This window comes from Chionomys nivalis, chromosome 3 (assembly GCF_950005125.1).
Source record: "Chionomys nivalis chromosome 3, mChiNiv1.1, whole genome shotgun sequence".
NCBI classification, from domain to species: Eukaryota; Metazoa; Chordata; class Mammalia; order Rodentia; family Cricetidae; genus Chionomys; species Chionomys nivalis.
Window position 1 is genome coordinate 104176290 of NC_080088.1, and position 14597 is coordinate 104190886.

The window sequence follows — 14597 nt, forward strand, 5'->3', positions numbered from 1 at the left end:
GTATTCCAGGCCAGCCTCAAACTTAGAGATCTGCCTGCCTTTGCTGGGATTAAAGGTGTGCACCACTACACCTGGTTGGGCTAATCTCTTAAATTAGTATTTAGCATGGGATGATCTTGAACTTTTAAAACTATTATTAGTCTCTTTATTGTATTGCAAAACAGAGTCCATGTGTGGTGTCAGAGGACAATTTGTGGTAATGGGTGTTCTTCTTCAACCATGTGGGTCCTAAGGATACAACTCAGGCTGTCAAGATAAAGCAACTGCCATAGCTCACTGAACCTGTTACTGGTCCAACCTTGAATGCTTTGGTCCTCCTGCCTCCACTTCACAAGTGTTGGGACTATGGTACTCATTATCACTCCCAGTTTATACCAAACCTGGTCTGTACATCCACCCATGCAAGCTATCAACACAACTACATCCCAAACCCAGCTCCTAAGGTGAAGTAAAACATGGTTTAGTCAGTGGATGGCTTAGATTTCAAATGGACTCTGTTTCTAGAGGTTACCTCTCTAGAGGACTGCTGTAGAATATTATTTTAAGATGTGTTACTTTTATGTTGCATTTGTTGAACTCTGTGAAGCTGTGTTAGTGTCCCTGTCTAAAACACCTGAAGAAGCTGAATAGTGAGGCAGGAGAGAGAAATAGGCGGGGCTGGCAGGCAGAGAGGATAAACATAAGGAGAAATCTGGGAGAAGAGAGAGAGAAGAGGAGAGGAGGACATCAGGGGCAGCCATCCAGCCACCCAGCCAGCCACAGAGTGAGAGTGAAAGTAAGATACACAGAATTAAGAAATGGTAAAAGTCTAGAGGGAGAAGGTAGTCAGGATAATTTAAGATGAGAAAAGCTGTCAAGCAACAAGCCAAGCTAAGGTCGGACATTTATAAGTAAGAATAAGCCTGTGTGTATGATTTATTTGGGAGCTGGGTGGTGGGCCCCCTGAAAAGCCAAAAGATTAAAAAGTACAACAATCAACAACAGACTATAGGGATGGAAAATTCAAAGAAAGCTATGGAAAGACATCCTAAAACAGTCTATGTAACATCTTTGTCAACACCACCACCATCACCTCCTTCCTTTTATCTGTATGAGTGTTTTGCATGAATGTATGTCTGTACACCACCGTATTTGCACACTTGGTTCTTGAGATCATCAGATCCCCGGGAACTGGAATTACAGATGGTTGTGATCTCCCATGCAGGTGCTGGGAGTCAAACCTAGGCCCTCTTGAAGAGCAACCAGTGCTCTTAACCCCTGAGCCATTCTTTGTCAGTTGTTTTTTGAGGCAGCATCCTACACAGCCTAGGCTGGCCTCCAACTCAGTATGTAGTTGAAGATGCCCTCAAACTCCTGATGCTCAAACTTATACCTCCCAGGTCCTGGGATGACAGGAACGCACCACCAATATCTGGCTTTTTGGTTTTTTTGTTTTGTTTTGTTTTCTGCTGATGGGAATTAAGCTTACAGCCCAGTAAACAAATGCTTTTCTGTTGAGCTATGTCCCCAGCCCTGTCATGGATTTTTTACCTCTGGAGCTGTACTTACAGGTGGTTGTGAGACACCATGTCAGCAATGGGAACTGAACCTAGGTCCTCTGCCAACAGCAGCAAGTGCTCTCTTAACTACTGAGCCATCTCTCTAGCCCCTATCATTGATTTTTTTTTTTTTAAATCACCAAGTAACTCTGGCTGTCCTAGAAATGTATTATGTAAATCAGGCTGGCCTCAAACTCACAGAATTATGTTTGCTTCTGCTGTGATTAAAAACTAAGATCCCAAAGCACCCGGCCCTATCATGGATTCTTAACAATCACATATGTAATAAACCCACAGGGATCCAAGAACATAATCCCTAAGAAATCTGCATCACCTATAAGTTACCCGGGATTTAAGAGAAAAGGCTTCAAGTTAGTATGTGTAGGGGCAGGGTTACAGTACCAGGATCCGCACGTTCTTCCTGACTCGAGACTTCATTTCATCCAGCTTCGTTTTGAAGACTCCACAACGAAGTAAGAATGGCAGCACAATGTCCACAGGTAACGTCTACATTTATTTTATACCAAAAAAGTTATGTGCAACAAATAAACATTCTTACATATTTACATGTTTTTATTTACCAGTTAGCAAAATGGTATCCTAAATCTCTGATAAAGAATATTTCTATCTATATTAGAGAGGGAATCTTCCCAATGAACTCCTTTTTACATGAATGTTTCCTCAGGAGCTTTCAAAGCATGAGTAATATTTTAGATGGACACACCTCACAGGTCATATACACCTATTATTTAGGCCATGCTCAATACAACTTCATAACAGTTCATCTCTGCTGGGCCAATTAGTTTCAGAAGAGGGCAGGGGATGTTTGATCAAGTGCCTGGAATCCTACTCTGCCCTTTGATTGTAGGGTTGTACTCACAAATTCGGATTCATAAATGTGCTGCCTCAAATGCTAAAAGGTGTAGAGGGGCAGGTTCACTGATGTATGCTGGAGGAAAACACAGGGGTGGGTAAAATCCATATCCCCAAATAGTTCCTGGAAATGAGTGAGGAGCTTTGCTGACATTTTCCTGACTTTTAAGGTAAAGCCACCACCTGTCAGTATTCATCAGAATCAACTGATGGTGCCAACTATAGTTTAGGAAGTAATTGCTGAGCAGTGTTCTTAATTTTTGCTTTTGAGACAAGTCTCATATAAGCCAAGGTTGCCCTTGAACTTCTGGTCCTCCTGTCTCTACCTCCCAAGTGCCGGGATTATAGGTATGTGCTACCATGCCCGGCTACACTTTCACTGTAGTCTTTTGAAAATAATTATAAACAAAAACAAACAAAGCAATAATATTAATCTCATTGTCCTCTATCTTACCTCATAGGTAATGGATATCTTGTACCAAATGAAATACTTTTCTGTATGTATGGGTGTTTTGCCTGCATTAATGTCTATGCACCATATGCATTCAGTGCCCTTGGAAGCCAGAAGAGGGCATCGGATCCCCTGAACTGGAGTTACAGACTGTTGTTAAGCTGACATGTGGGTGATAGGAGCTGAACCCAAGTCCTCTGCAAGAATGACAAGTGGGCTTTATCTCTTTATATGAAAAAAGTCGATGTCTTTCAACATTCTTGCATATATTAAATTTGAACCACTCATTCTAGCACTTGGGAGGCTAAGGAGGAATGCCAACTTTGAAGCCAGCCTGAGCTACATACTGAGTTCTAGGACAGCCTAGGCTACAGAGAACATGTGTCTTTAAAAATATACAAAAGAACAACAATAACAAAAGAGTCAAAGGAGAGGCTACATATATGAAGCAAAAGTAATTTCTGGAATGCAGCTAGTGCAACTTGTTAGACCTGAGTTGTTCCAGTTTATCCTCCTGATAGAAACCAGCTGTGGGGAAGGGCCAGCCACAGTCCTGGAGCATGCCTAGTTGGAACTTCTCATATTCCTTCAAATACTATCACTATGGAGTGAAAGGCTTCACAGAATTACTGTAGGAGTCATTGTCCTCCTAGTCTGCCCTTCCGCATTTATTGTTAGTTCTGCTTCAGTGTTTATTATTATTTTGTGGGTATGCTTTTTGAGACAGGGTTTCACTATATAACCCTGGTTGGCCAGGAGCTCGCTATCTAGACCAGGCTGGCCTCCAACTCAGAGATCCACCTGTCCCTGACTCTCAAATGCTGGGATCCAAGGTGTGTGTCACCATGCCCAGCCAAACCCAGCTTCTTCAGTGTTTAAATATTCAATCTGAAACAGTCATAATAATATTAGCAGTTTTATAGCACAGTATTTTTCTCCCATATTCTACTAGGTTTAATAGAAGGTACAGAGAGGAACCTGAATTTCCTCAGGGCAAAACTACCAAATAAAACACAATTGGGTTGCTTACTGAGAACATATATTATACTTTAGCAAATGCTTCTTCTCTTCTCTTTTCTTTCTTTCTCTTTTTCTTTCCTTCACTTTAAGGATGGAGCTGCTATAGCTAAGGCTGGTCTCTAATTTTCTAAGTAGTCAAGGATGACCTTGAACTCCTGACCCTCCTGCTTCTACCTCCCAAATGACGGCCCAAAGTCAAGCATGAGCACAAGGTTCACCATGCTTACTTCAGACAGCACCTGTTAACTCTCACTGAGAAAAGGGTATTCATTCTGTTAGGGCACAGGAATGTAATAAACACAAAATTTATACAATTTATACTGGTGGTACTTCCAAGACTGAGGAAAGCAAAGGGAAACCATGGCGGATGTGGTGGATGGGATACTCTCACCTTTTCTTGAGTTAGTGTTGAAGACACCTGTAATGTCAAGACAAGCTTTAACACCACTCTGCTGAGCGGGAAAAGATAGAAAAGATAATTTGGAATTGGGACCCAAGGGACTTGTTTAGCACAGCCTTGATATGTAAGTAGCAGAAATCTGGGCTATTAGCCATTTCCACTGCCTTAGCAGAGCTGGACGAAGGGGTACGAGATGATCTCACTGTACAGTTCTCCCATGAGGACTTGGTCCTCCATAAATACCAGTCAGTATTTTCTAGAAGTTCTTTAACTACTTCAGAAGACAACAATGCGTACATAGTAAGACAGTCATGGAAATGTTCACATTCATGGGGAAACACAACCTTTGATGAAATCAGAATTAAGCTGTCTTAAGAAACTGGTTAGAACCTACTAAAAGGGCATTACAATTCATGTTTTATATCTGCCCTGGGCCAGAACTCCTACAGTGCATCAGTTGTGACTGAAGGTCGTAAACCACTCAGCGACTGCTGATCATTCTTTACAAAGCAAAGCCTGTTCCCTCCCTCCAAAAAGAAGGCAAATAAAAGGTCTCCAAATTTGCCACCTAGTTGCCTATTTTTAACATAATGATTAACCAAATCATAAACAAAAACACTTCCACTCCTTCTCAACCCAAGGAATAAAATGGCTACACAGCCCCTTCTGGTAGAATGCAAGTTCTCCGTTTCATGGTAAGGAATGAAAGGAGGGATACGTCTGCCCCAGTCCAACACACAGAATGATTTGGTTTGAGATTTAAGACAGAAGGCACTTTTAACATCTCCTATAAGATGCTAACCAGAGAAACACAGTCACCATGTCCTCCAGGTTTATTCTTCTCACTGCTGCTGTGTGACTGCTGGAGTGGGACAAAGTCTCCAGGTCTCACTTCCAGGTCTATGTGTTGTGTTTCTTCTGAGTCAGCAAACTGGTCCTCGTGTCAGCCCTAAGGTTTACAAATTCAATATGTGATTCTGAAACACTTACTGACAATCCTTAGTGCAAGAAGAAACGAGAAAGGAAACACTATGGATCAACCTTGGAGCACTTGGCTTGTGCTAATACTGTGGAGCTGACTGGCACCAGTTTCAAAGGAACACATCTGTATTGAAAGATCAGCTACTGTTTAAGAAGCTTTGCTCAAAAATGCCATAGTGGTTTCAGTTTTTCTCCATTTCCTACTATCAGTGTCCCAAGAGCCTTGGAATTAAATGTCTGGTCACATGACATCCTAAACAGGATCCATCTAGTTTTATTACTAGTCAAACTTGACTTGGATGTTCAAATTTAACTTCTTCCTCTCAGAGTAGGAGATGGAAGGGAACCAAGCACCCTACTGTTTCTGCTGTCAATCCCGCACCAGGGCTGTCAGCACATTCCCAAGATGTTCTGTTGGTGTCTACTATCTCCACTATGTATCAGTCATGATGAGCTGACAATTCCTCATTGCTACACTTCAACTAAACTGTACAGTAAGTTCTGCAGGGGTGGATCCAATGTTTCTACCTTTATTTACAAATATCACATGAATGGACTCTAATTGAATCTACAGGTTTAAATCCATCAGCTAAAAACATATTACATATTGTAAACATGGCAATATTTAATACAGTATCTATTCTAAAATATTTTCATGTTCATGATCACATTTGTTATACCTGAAATTGAATTTTTACACATTAGAGAATTACTAGCAATGGCTGCTCACTTGACGGTTAAGGACCGGGGGCAAGGGCTACATTTTATTATCTCAGAAACATCTTCAAGGTAAAGTTAAAGCTTGTCTTTGATTGGCTCGGTGTATCCTTTTTTGTATCCGGATTTAAAATGAAGATTGACACAGAAAATAGCTAGGGCCCCTTCTACTTTACAGTATTTTAAAAAATCAGTTTAAGATTCTCAGGGAAAGTGTCTGTTGTGAATTAAAAAAAAAAAAAACTTGCAAAATAAACTTAATGAAAGAAGTGTTTGAGACAGTCGAGTGGGAATCCGCCAGCCGTCAGTCTTCCTTAGGCTGCAGCTGTCGCTTCCAAGCCTCATTCAAGTAAACTAGTCGTTTGTAATTGATGATGAGGAGAATGAAGTTCAGCACATATGTGGTGACGCAGATGATGCAAAACTCCTTCAGCACAAAGTACAGAATGTAGGCCAGGTACAAAGACCCCACCACGGACACGATGGAGGAGGTCATGAGAACAAGAGCTGCAACTGCGCTGGCCGTCATGCCTGCAAGAGAGAGACATTGCTAGATCAGGGCCTGGGCTGGACAGAAGCTTCTTAACTGATAAGTAACAAGCTGTGGCTAAAAGCAGTAGTGTATCAATACTGGCCTCACCTTCTTGACTCTGAAAACAGAATGCAAAAACCACCCATCTGTTTTAACATTAAGCAGGCTGAATTTTACTGAAAGGATTGCTTCAGAGCTGTCAGGTATCTGATCTGTTACTATCTCACAAGAAGTGTGCACATGAACTATGCAAGCTTGCAATCACTTTAGGCAAAGATGTTGACAGTCTTCTAAAGAGCACAGGAACGAGGGCTGCAGCTTTCCTTTGAAGCCATACCTATTGGGTAAGATCCTCCCCTCTGATGTTCACTGTAGGTTCCCTATCTGGGGAGAATGTTTAGATGGAATTTACCAAAGACCCAGTCCTGGTGATACCCTTGCGAACACTGGCTGAAGAGGAGAAAACAAAACATAAAGCTTTGAAACACTTTAGGCTAGCTAGCTGGTAAATAAGGGTAACTACAGCAGGCCAGTAAGCCACACATGCATCAAAACAATTAGGAAAAAAGGCAGTTTGAGCCAGGGATAGCATATGGCTGCAATCCAGCACTCTGGGGCTGAGGCAGAAGAATTAAAGACTGGAGGCCTGCCTGGGTTACAGTAAGACCCTGTCCCAAGAGGGGGGTATTTGAAGCCAGGGCTCAAGACAAAAGTGTGTCTGGAGTCTTGACTCCCTTCACATGTACTGTACTGTTCTGTAACTGCCTAATATCAGAGACACAAAGACTAATATCAGTGATACCATGGCTATACACATTACTTTTCAAGGTCAAAAAAGGCAGAGCTCATAGCTAGTGTGCCAACAAAGCCTAGACTATGTTCAATTTTCTCAAATTGCACTGCCCCCACCTGTGCTAAATCACCTATGCTAAAAGTCGAAGCCTAATAGTGTTGACACCTTTGTCAAAGTTTTAAAATGATGCAAGAGCCAGGCATGGCGATCTATTCTATAATCCCAGCACTCAGGAAGGGAAGACAGGAAGGTGGTCTTCTGTGAATCTAAGGACAGCCACGGCCATGAGTTCTAGCCTCATCTGAGATATGTACACAAATAAATATTTCAAGAAATGATACTGGTGGGCTAGATATGAAGATCAGTAGTAGATCTCTTATCATCTAGATGCACAAGGCTATGGGTTCAATACCAGCACTGCAAGCAAACAAAAAATAAAATGATATGTAAAGTACTGCGTTTTTCTCTGCTCATATTTCAACAGTTACCTACTAAATCTGTTGTGAGAATTAAGTGAGCTCAGCTAGAGTTTGACTATTTGAGCGACAATAAAGTGCTCAGAGTGCCCTGTAAGTACTGTTTCTCTATAACTGCGGCATATGCAGGCACTTGTTATTTGAGGAAAAACTGAGAACTTTATAATATGCCATAACTCTAACAATAGAATATTATATAGCTGTAAAAAAAACAATGTATCCATATAAAAATATGGAAAAAGAGCTAGGCAGTGGTGGTGCATGCCTTTAATTAATAATGAGTTTGAGATCAGCCTGCACTACAAAGAGAATTCCAGGAAGGCCAGGGCTGTAACATAGAGAAACCCTGTCTTAAAAAACAAAACAAACAAACAAACTACACACACACACACACACACACACATATGATCATTAAGATAGATCATAGATCAGTCAAGCAAAAAAGAAGAATCAAAGGTGGAGAAAAGAAAGTAAGCTGTAGGACAGGAAACACAGCATTTGCTTTGTATGTTTTGAAAAGAAAGAAATTAAGACCATGTGTTTGTATCTTTTATATATGCAAAAACAATCCAGAACCATAAACTGGTGGGGGGTGAGGGCAAAGGAGATAAAGTGAGGTGGAATTGAGGTGGGATTACTTTTCACCACATAGCACTATGTGAAAAAATTAATTTTAAATGATGACAGTCACATAGTCCACCAGGGATGTGTTAGACGATTCAAAAGAAATGACACTACAGAAGCACGTGGAAACTAGAAAGTCAGGAACAGTGAGTGGAATAATGCGTACGATGAAACTATGCATCATGAAATGGAACCAACACATTACTGTTATAAATGGAAACCTGTCTCACCTCAATTTCCCACAGAAGCATGGATGACTGTTTTCCCTAAGCACTTTCCTATAAGGGAAAAGTTGTTCCTTGATTTGGGATTATACTTTAGAAATCCCTCAGAATCAATAAATTTGAGATGAAACTTCTCCCTTCCAACCACAGAATCCCTCACTATGCTTTTACATGCACATACAAACATGATTACCCTATTCTTTAAACCCCATTTTGCTTGTTTTTTTCTGGACAGCATCTTAATCTTTTCACACTCACTTTTGCTTTTATTTCAGCCGTTACTTACTGCTGAGTTCCTAGTGATAGTGGTGGTGCATGCCTTTAATTAATAATGCTATTTTAAATTGCATTATCATTCCTATTTCTGCAGGATAAATATGTGCATTCAGAATTGGACAAACTTGATAAAACTTTTTAGAAAAAAATCATATTCCAAATGTGAATCATACAAGCCAACTGCAGACTTAACCAATCACTGTGCAGAAGAGCTGACAAACAATGGAACAGAATATTAAACAGTTGAATTGCAAAGCACAAATGGTAGCACTAGACCCAAAGTGAAACCACAAAACCAATATTTCAAAGGATAAGAGGATTATCACAAATAAGCTTAGTGGGCAGCAAGAGGGCATTAAAATACAGTCAAATTACAAAGATGGCTACTGATACTTGATAACTAGAAAATCTGACAAGAAAACAACCTTTCAAATGAAGATTAGGGGGAAAAAAATGAAGATTAGATGGAGACCAGATGACAGGAATGGGGTGAGGGTAGGACGACAGCAATTTGGCAATAACTGATAAAATCCATTTAAAAAAATCTTTTTTTGACTCATTAACCTCATACCTGGAAATTTATTTCAGGGAAATAACTCAAGGAGGGAGGTGCTTTAAAGAAAACGGATCCCTGTGGCATTATTTAGTAAAAATGTAAAACTGAGAAGTTCACAGACACTTAGGACATTGATATTGAAAATAAGAGTGCATAAGACTTCTTCTTTTTTTTTTTTTTAAAGCAAAAGGCAGGTCTGAAGATGTAACACAATTATACAATTCTGGGTTTGATCTCAGCACCACAGGGGGCAAACCAAAGACCCACTAGATACAGAAACAGTAGATACATAAATGCGATGAAAATTATAGCAGCTTACTGCTGTTTACTTAATATGTGGTATTTTAAAATAGCTCGAGTCTATAATGTCATTTTTAAAAAGAGCTTACAAGAAGACTGGAGTAATAATTTCCACAAATGGGGCTGGGTTTCTGGACATCAGGGCACATTGCAAGTCATGACTAAAGGTCCACTGTCATCAAGGTCAATAAATCATAAAAGCAGTGAATCACATTTTCACAAAAATATGCTGCACCAAAGTGGTTCTCTATCATCAGCATGTGCTTTTTACTACGATGATATACTTTAGGGCGAAGACACAAGCATTGAATGGGTATAACAAGCTTATTTCTGTATCTCTGTATAAATACTTACCAAGTAATAACTGTAGTATATAAAATATAAGTCCAAAGACACTGTTTGGCTGGTTTAATACACCATCTTTTCCAAAAATGGAACCCAAAAGACCAAATCCTCGACCCCATCTGTAAAATAAGGAAAACCAGTAACCCTATATTTGAGATTCCCTAATTTTTAAAATGTAAAATTATTTGAGAATGTTAGCCAATTCCAAAATAAACTATGTTCACAAAACACTTAAATATCTTTTGTTCCAAGAACGATTTATGCACAGAGGAAGGCCAATCACTAACTCCTGTATTGTGTCTGATTTAAACTGATGGTTTAATAAAACTTCCCTAAAAAGCTCTGTATCTCCACCTAAGACCTCCAAGCTCTCTCAATTCACATCACCCTCTCAGACCTTTCCAACTAGGGAATTCTTAAGTGTGGGCTGTTCTTGAACTACACTGTTTAGCGAGGTCCCTGGCCTCCACCCATTCTACTTCCCACTCTCAGCTGTGACCTCCAACCGAAGCCTCAGCCACTGCTAAGTGCCCCCGCTGAAAATTACTGATGTGGTCCCTTCCAAAGCTGTACTCAAAATCAACAGACTGAGAAGCTGCTTACTGGAAACTTCACCACGGTAAACATGAGAAACAGATACCTCAGGACAGATCGTTGAATACAGAGAAATACCAGAAACACTGGTCTCTTCTAAAATCCTGCTTCCCAAGTAAAAATCTGATACCTCACATTCCACTATCTGTTTTCATTAAAGTTTAACTTTAAAATTTGTGATTTCACATATTCAGTCTTTAAAAATAACTTTTATTGAGCTTGTTCTTTGACAGTTCCATACATGTATAGATTTCATTCTGTCCACCCCTTTATTATCTTTCCCACCTCTATTACCCATACTAGAATCCTTTCTTTAAAAAAAATGCATTATTAAAATCATGATTTAATAAGATAATACAAACAGACCAACAGTAACTGGATTAAAAACCTTAAGAGACTTCTGCTTTAACTCAGAATGACAGTGCTTCCTAAATTCAAAAAGGAAATAACTGTAGAGTTTAGTAGGGTACACTGGAATGTCACTTCAACTTTCTGTACAGACAGACGTCTGAAAACAAGAATGAATGGTCACGTCACGCTGCTTTAAAGGACTTCATGAATGAATGGTCACGTCACGCTACTTTAAAGGACTTCACGCCAAAACAAGTCAACAAAACCCTCCACACTGATGTTGAAAAAACCACTCCAATCTTGGAACTGAGAGCTACAGAGAATTTTTATTAAATAGACTTACATATTTCAAACAAATAGAATTTCAGTTCTATTACTTACATGTATTCTCTTCATTCATCAAATACTTATTAAAGAGTACAGACACTGAGGTACAAAACCCTACAGACAGCACTACCCTCATGGGATCTACATTCTAGTTATGGAAAAAATAAAAATAAAAAAATCATTACCTAGTATATAACATTCAGGATTGAACAAGCCTACTCAGATACACAGAAGAATGGGGGTGGGACGTTCCAGGGCAGCACCTGGTAAAATGAAGTGACCTAGTGAAGACTTGTCAACAAAATGCAGATTTTGCTTCAGTGGGCTGGCAGTGGGGCTAAGACTACGTTCAACAAAAGGAGCTGAGGCTGGGGTACATGTCTGTAATTCCAGCACGCTGAAGGTTGAAGTAGAAGGATCATCATGAGTGTGATGCTAACCTGAGCTACACAGTGAGTCCCTAGTTCAGCCTGGGTTACAAAATGAGACCCCGTGTCAAAACAACAACAAAAATAACCAACTAGAAATGGATCTCCCATTTGAGCCAGCTGTAGCAATTGTAGTTATTTCTCAGAGTGGCTCCAAGCTTGCACATTGATGTTTACTGCATGCTGTGGATAGTGAGCTCAAACCCCACAACTCACATAAAAGTGGAAGGAGAGAATCCACTCCACATGTGTGCCATGGCCATCCACCACCATTCCTGTCCACACCATGCACGCACAACTGTATACAATAATAAAATTTTCTTAAAAAAATATTTATTTATTTATTTATTCATACATACAATATTCTGTCTGTGTGTATGTCTGCAGGCCAGAGGAGGGCAACAGACCTCATTATAGATGGTTGTGAGCCACCACGTGGTTGCTGGGAATTGAACTCAGGACCTTTGGAAGAGTAGGCAATGCTCTTAACCACTGAGTCATCTCTCCAGCCCCCAATAATAAATTTTTTAAAAAAATTATTAAATAATAAATTTAAAAAGGGGGGCATTGCTCAATGATAAAAGCCTTTGTCACCAAGCCTGATAACCTGAGTTCAATTCTCAGGACCTACTATGATGAAAAGAACCAATCCCTACAAGTTGTCCTCTGATATGCCGTTAACATGCATACACACACCCATAAGTAATCTTGTCTGAACAGCCAGAGTCAGTATTGGTGGAACATACAAAGAAAATAAAAGAATTAAAAACTTTTTTTTTTTAAAACTGTGTAACCCTGACTGGCCTGGAACTCAAGAGATTTGCTTCTGTCTCCTTAGTGCGGCAATTAAATGCTTGAGGCACCACACTTACAAAAAGATCATTTTGAAATGGGTATGGTTGTATGCCTCTATAATCTCAGGACTTGGGAGGCTGGGGCAGGAAGAGAATGAGAAGTTAAGGCCAGCCTGGGCTACAAAGTGATATTCTGTGTCCAAAATAATAAAATAATTCTAGGGGACTGCAAAATGACTCGGCAGTTAAGAGTACCCACTGTTCTCGAAAAGGACCTGTGTTCAGTTCCCAGACCCCATTGTCAGGTTGTTCACAACTGTTTGTAACTACAGCTCCAGGCGATCTTATTACATACTCTCTGGCCTCCCTGGGCATTGAACAAACATAAATGAACACACACTCTTTAAAATAAAAATAAGCTGAGGGCTGGAGAAACACTGGCTGTTCTTCCAGAGGACCTTGGTTTGGGAAACACAGCAGCTCACAAATGTCTGTGGCTCCAGTCCCAGGGGTTCTGACTCAATTCCCTTCTTCTGGCCTCTTCAAACACCAGGCATGCATGTGGTTCACAGACATACAGGTAGGCAAAACACCATACACACAAATACATAAAATAAAATTTTTAGATAAAATAAAAATAAGCCACAAGTAGCAGTGTATGTCTTTAATCCTAGCATTCAAGAGGCAGAGGCAGGTGCATCTCTGTGAGTTCCAGGTCAGCCTGGTCTACATAAGTGAGTTCCAGGACTGCTGGGACTATTACACAGAGAAATCCTGTCTCAAAAAAACCAATAATAGTGCTAATAAAAACAAATAAATATAAAAAGCATTCTAGCCTCAGTGTTAGCCAGGTGCTCATATCTGGAAGGTGCAGGTCCCAGAACTTGCTCCCAGATGGAACACAGTACAAAGAAATGATCCAACAATGAGGACTTTGACTTGAGTAGCTGGGAAAAGAAGTTATGTTTTCTGAGCTAGGAAAGATATGATCGAAACTCAGCTTTGGACACAGGTTTATGTCGCCTTTATGCATCTACGTAGAGGTGACAGATAAGCAACTAGATGTATCAACTTGCAGTGCAAGCTAGAGATAAATTTGGTAGTAGTCAGGATATGAGTGGAATTTTAGAGTCAGGAGACTTATGACATCAACAATAACCTTTGATAAATGGTTAAAGGCATCAGAGAAGGCAAGGGTGAACATGTGGCTAAGAACTTTGGTGATTTATGTTTCTGTTTATATAAACACTAACTGATCTTGTTTCAGTTGCCAATCCTTTGCCTTCAGATATTCTCAGATGCCTTATTTCAGTAAAACAACACGCAGACAACATTAACACACTGGGTTTCCTCAAGTAACTTCAGATCTGGTGGCTTTCCCTTTAATTGTCCCTGAAAGTTAAATGCACTTCCTATATACTTTGAAATGGAGACTGTAATTTCTCATCAAAACCTGGCTGAGGGGATGAGGAGAGGGCTGATTTTGTAAAGTGTTTGCAATGTAAGTAAGGAGATCCAAATTCAAGCCCCAGAACTTCTGTAAAATGCTAGGTGTGATGGCACCTGTAATCCCAGCTAGGGGGTGGGGCACAGGCAAGTGAATACCTGGGACTTGCTACGGGCCAGCCTAGCCAAATCAGTATGTCCCTGACCAGTGAGAGACTGTTTCAAAAAATAAAGGTGGGATTATGCAGATGGTTCAGTGGGTAAAGACCCTTGCTGCCAAGCCTGACAACCTAAGTTCAATCTTCAGGATTCACATACACGGTGGATGGAGAACTGGTTACCTCAAGTTGTCCCCTGACTTCCAAATATTTCAGTGGTATATATACACAAATGTGCACAAATAAAAAACTAAAAAATTAAGGAAGAGGGAAATTAAGAAGTCATTCAGCATTGACCTCCTGCCTCCACATGTACTGGATACACACACACACAGTCTGTGGACTCATCTGAGGGCATTCCAACCACTCATTTCTATGAACTTTACCTCTTTT

At 40.2% G+C, this 14597-nt stretch overlaps 1 protein-coding gene across 2 annotated transcripts in view; it reads right to left on the bottom strand.

Annotated features, from left to right (window-relative positions):
• Positions 1–2038: 2038 nt before the first annotated feature.
• Vkorc1l1 (vitamin K epoxide reductase complex subunit 1 like 1) overlaps positions 2039–14597 on the bottom strand; it is a 45065-nt gene continuing 32506 nt past the window's right edge. Inside the window, exons 2-3 of one of the 2 annotated variants that reach the window (XM_057765600.1) lie at positions 10116–10225; positions 2039–6511 (exon numbers count right to left, since the gene is read on the bottom strand). In XM_057765600.1, the coding sequence (XP_057621583.1) occupies positions 6285–6511; positions 10116–10225 (337 nt within the window). In that variant the 3' untranslated portion in view covers positions 2039–6284. The remainder of the gene's footprint in view (positions 6512–10115; positions 10226–14597) is intronic. The other variant, XM_057765601.1, reaches the window with a different exon arrangement.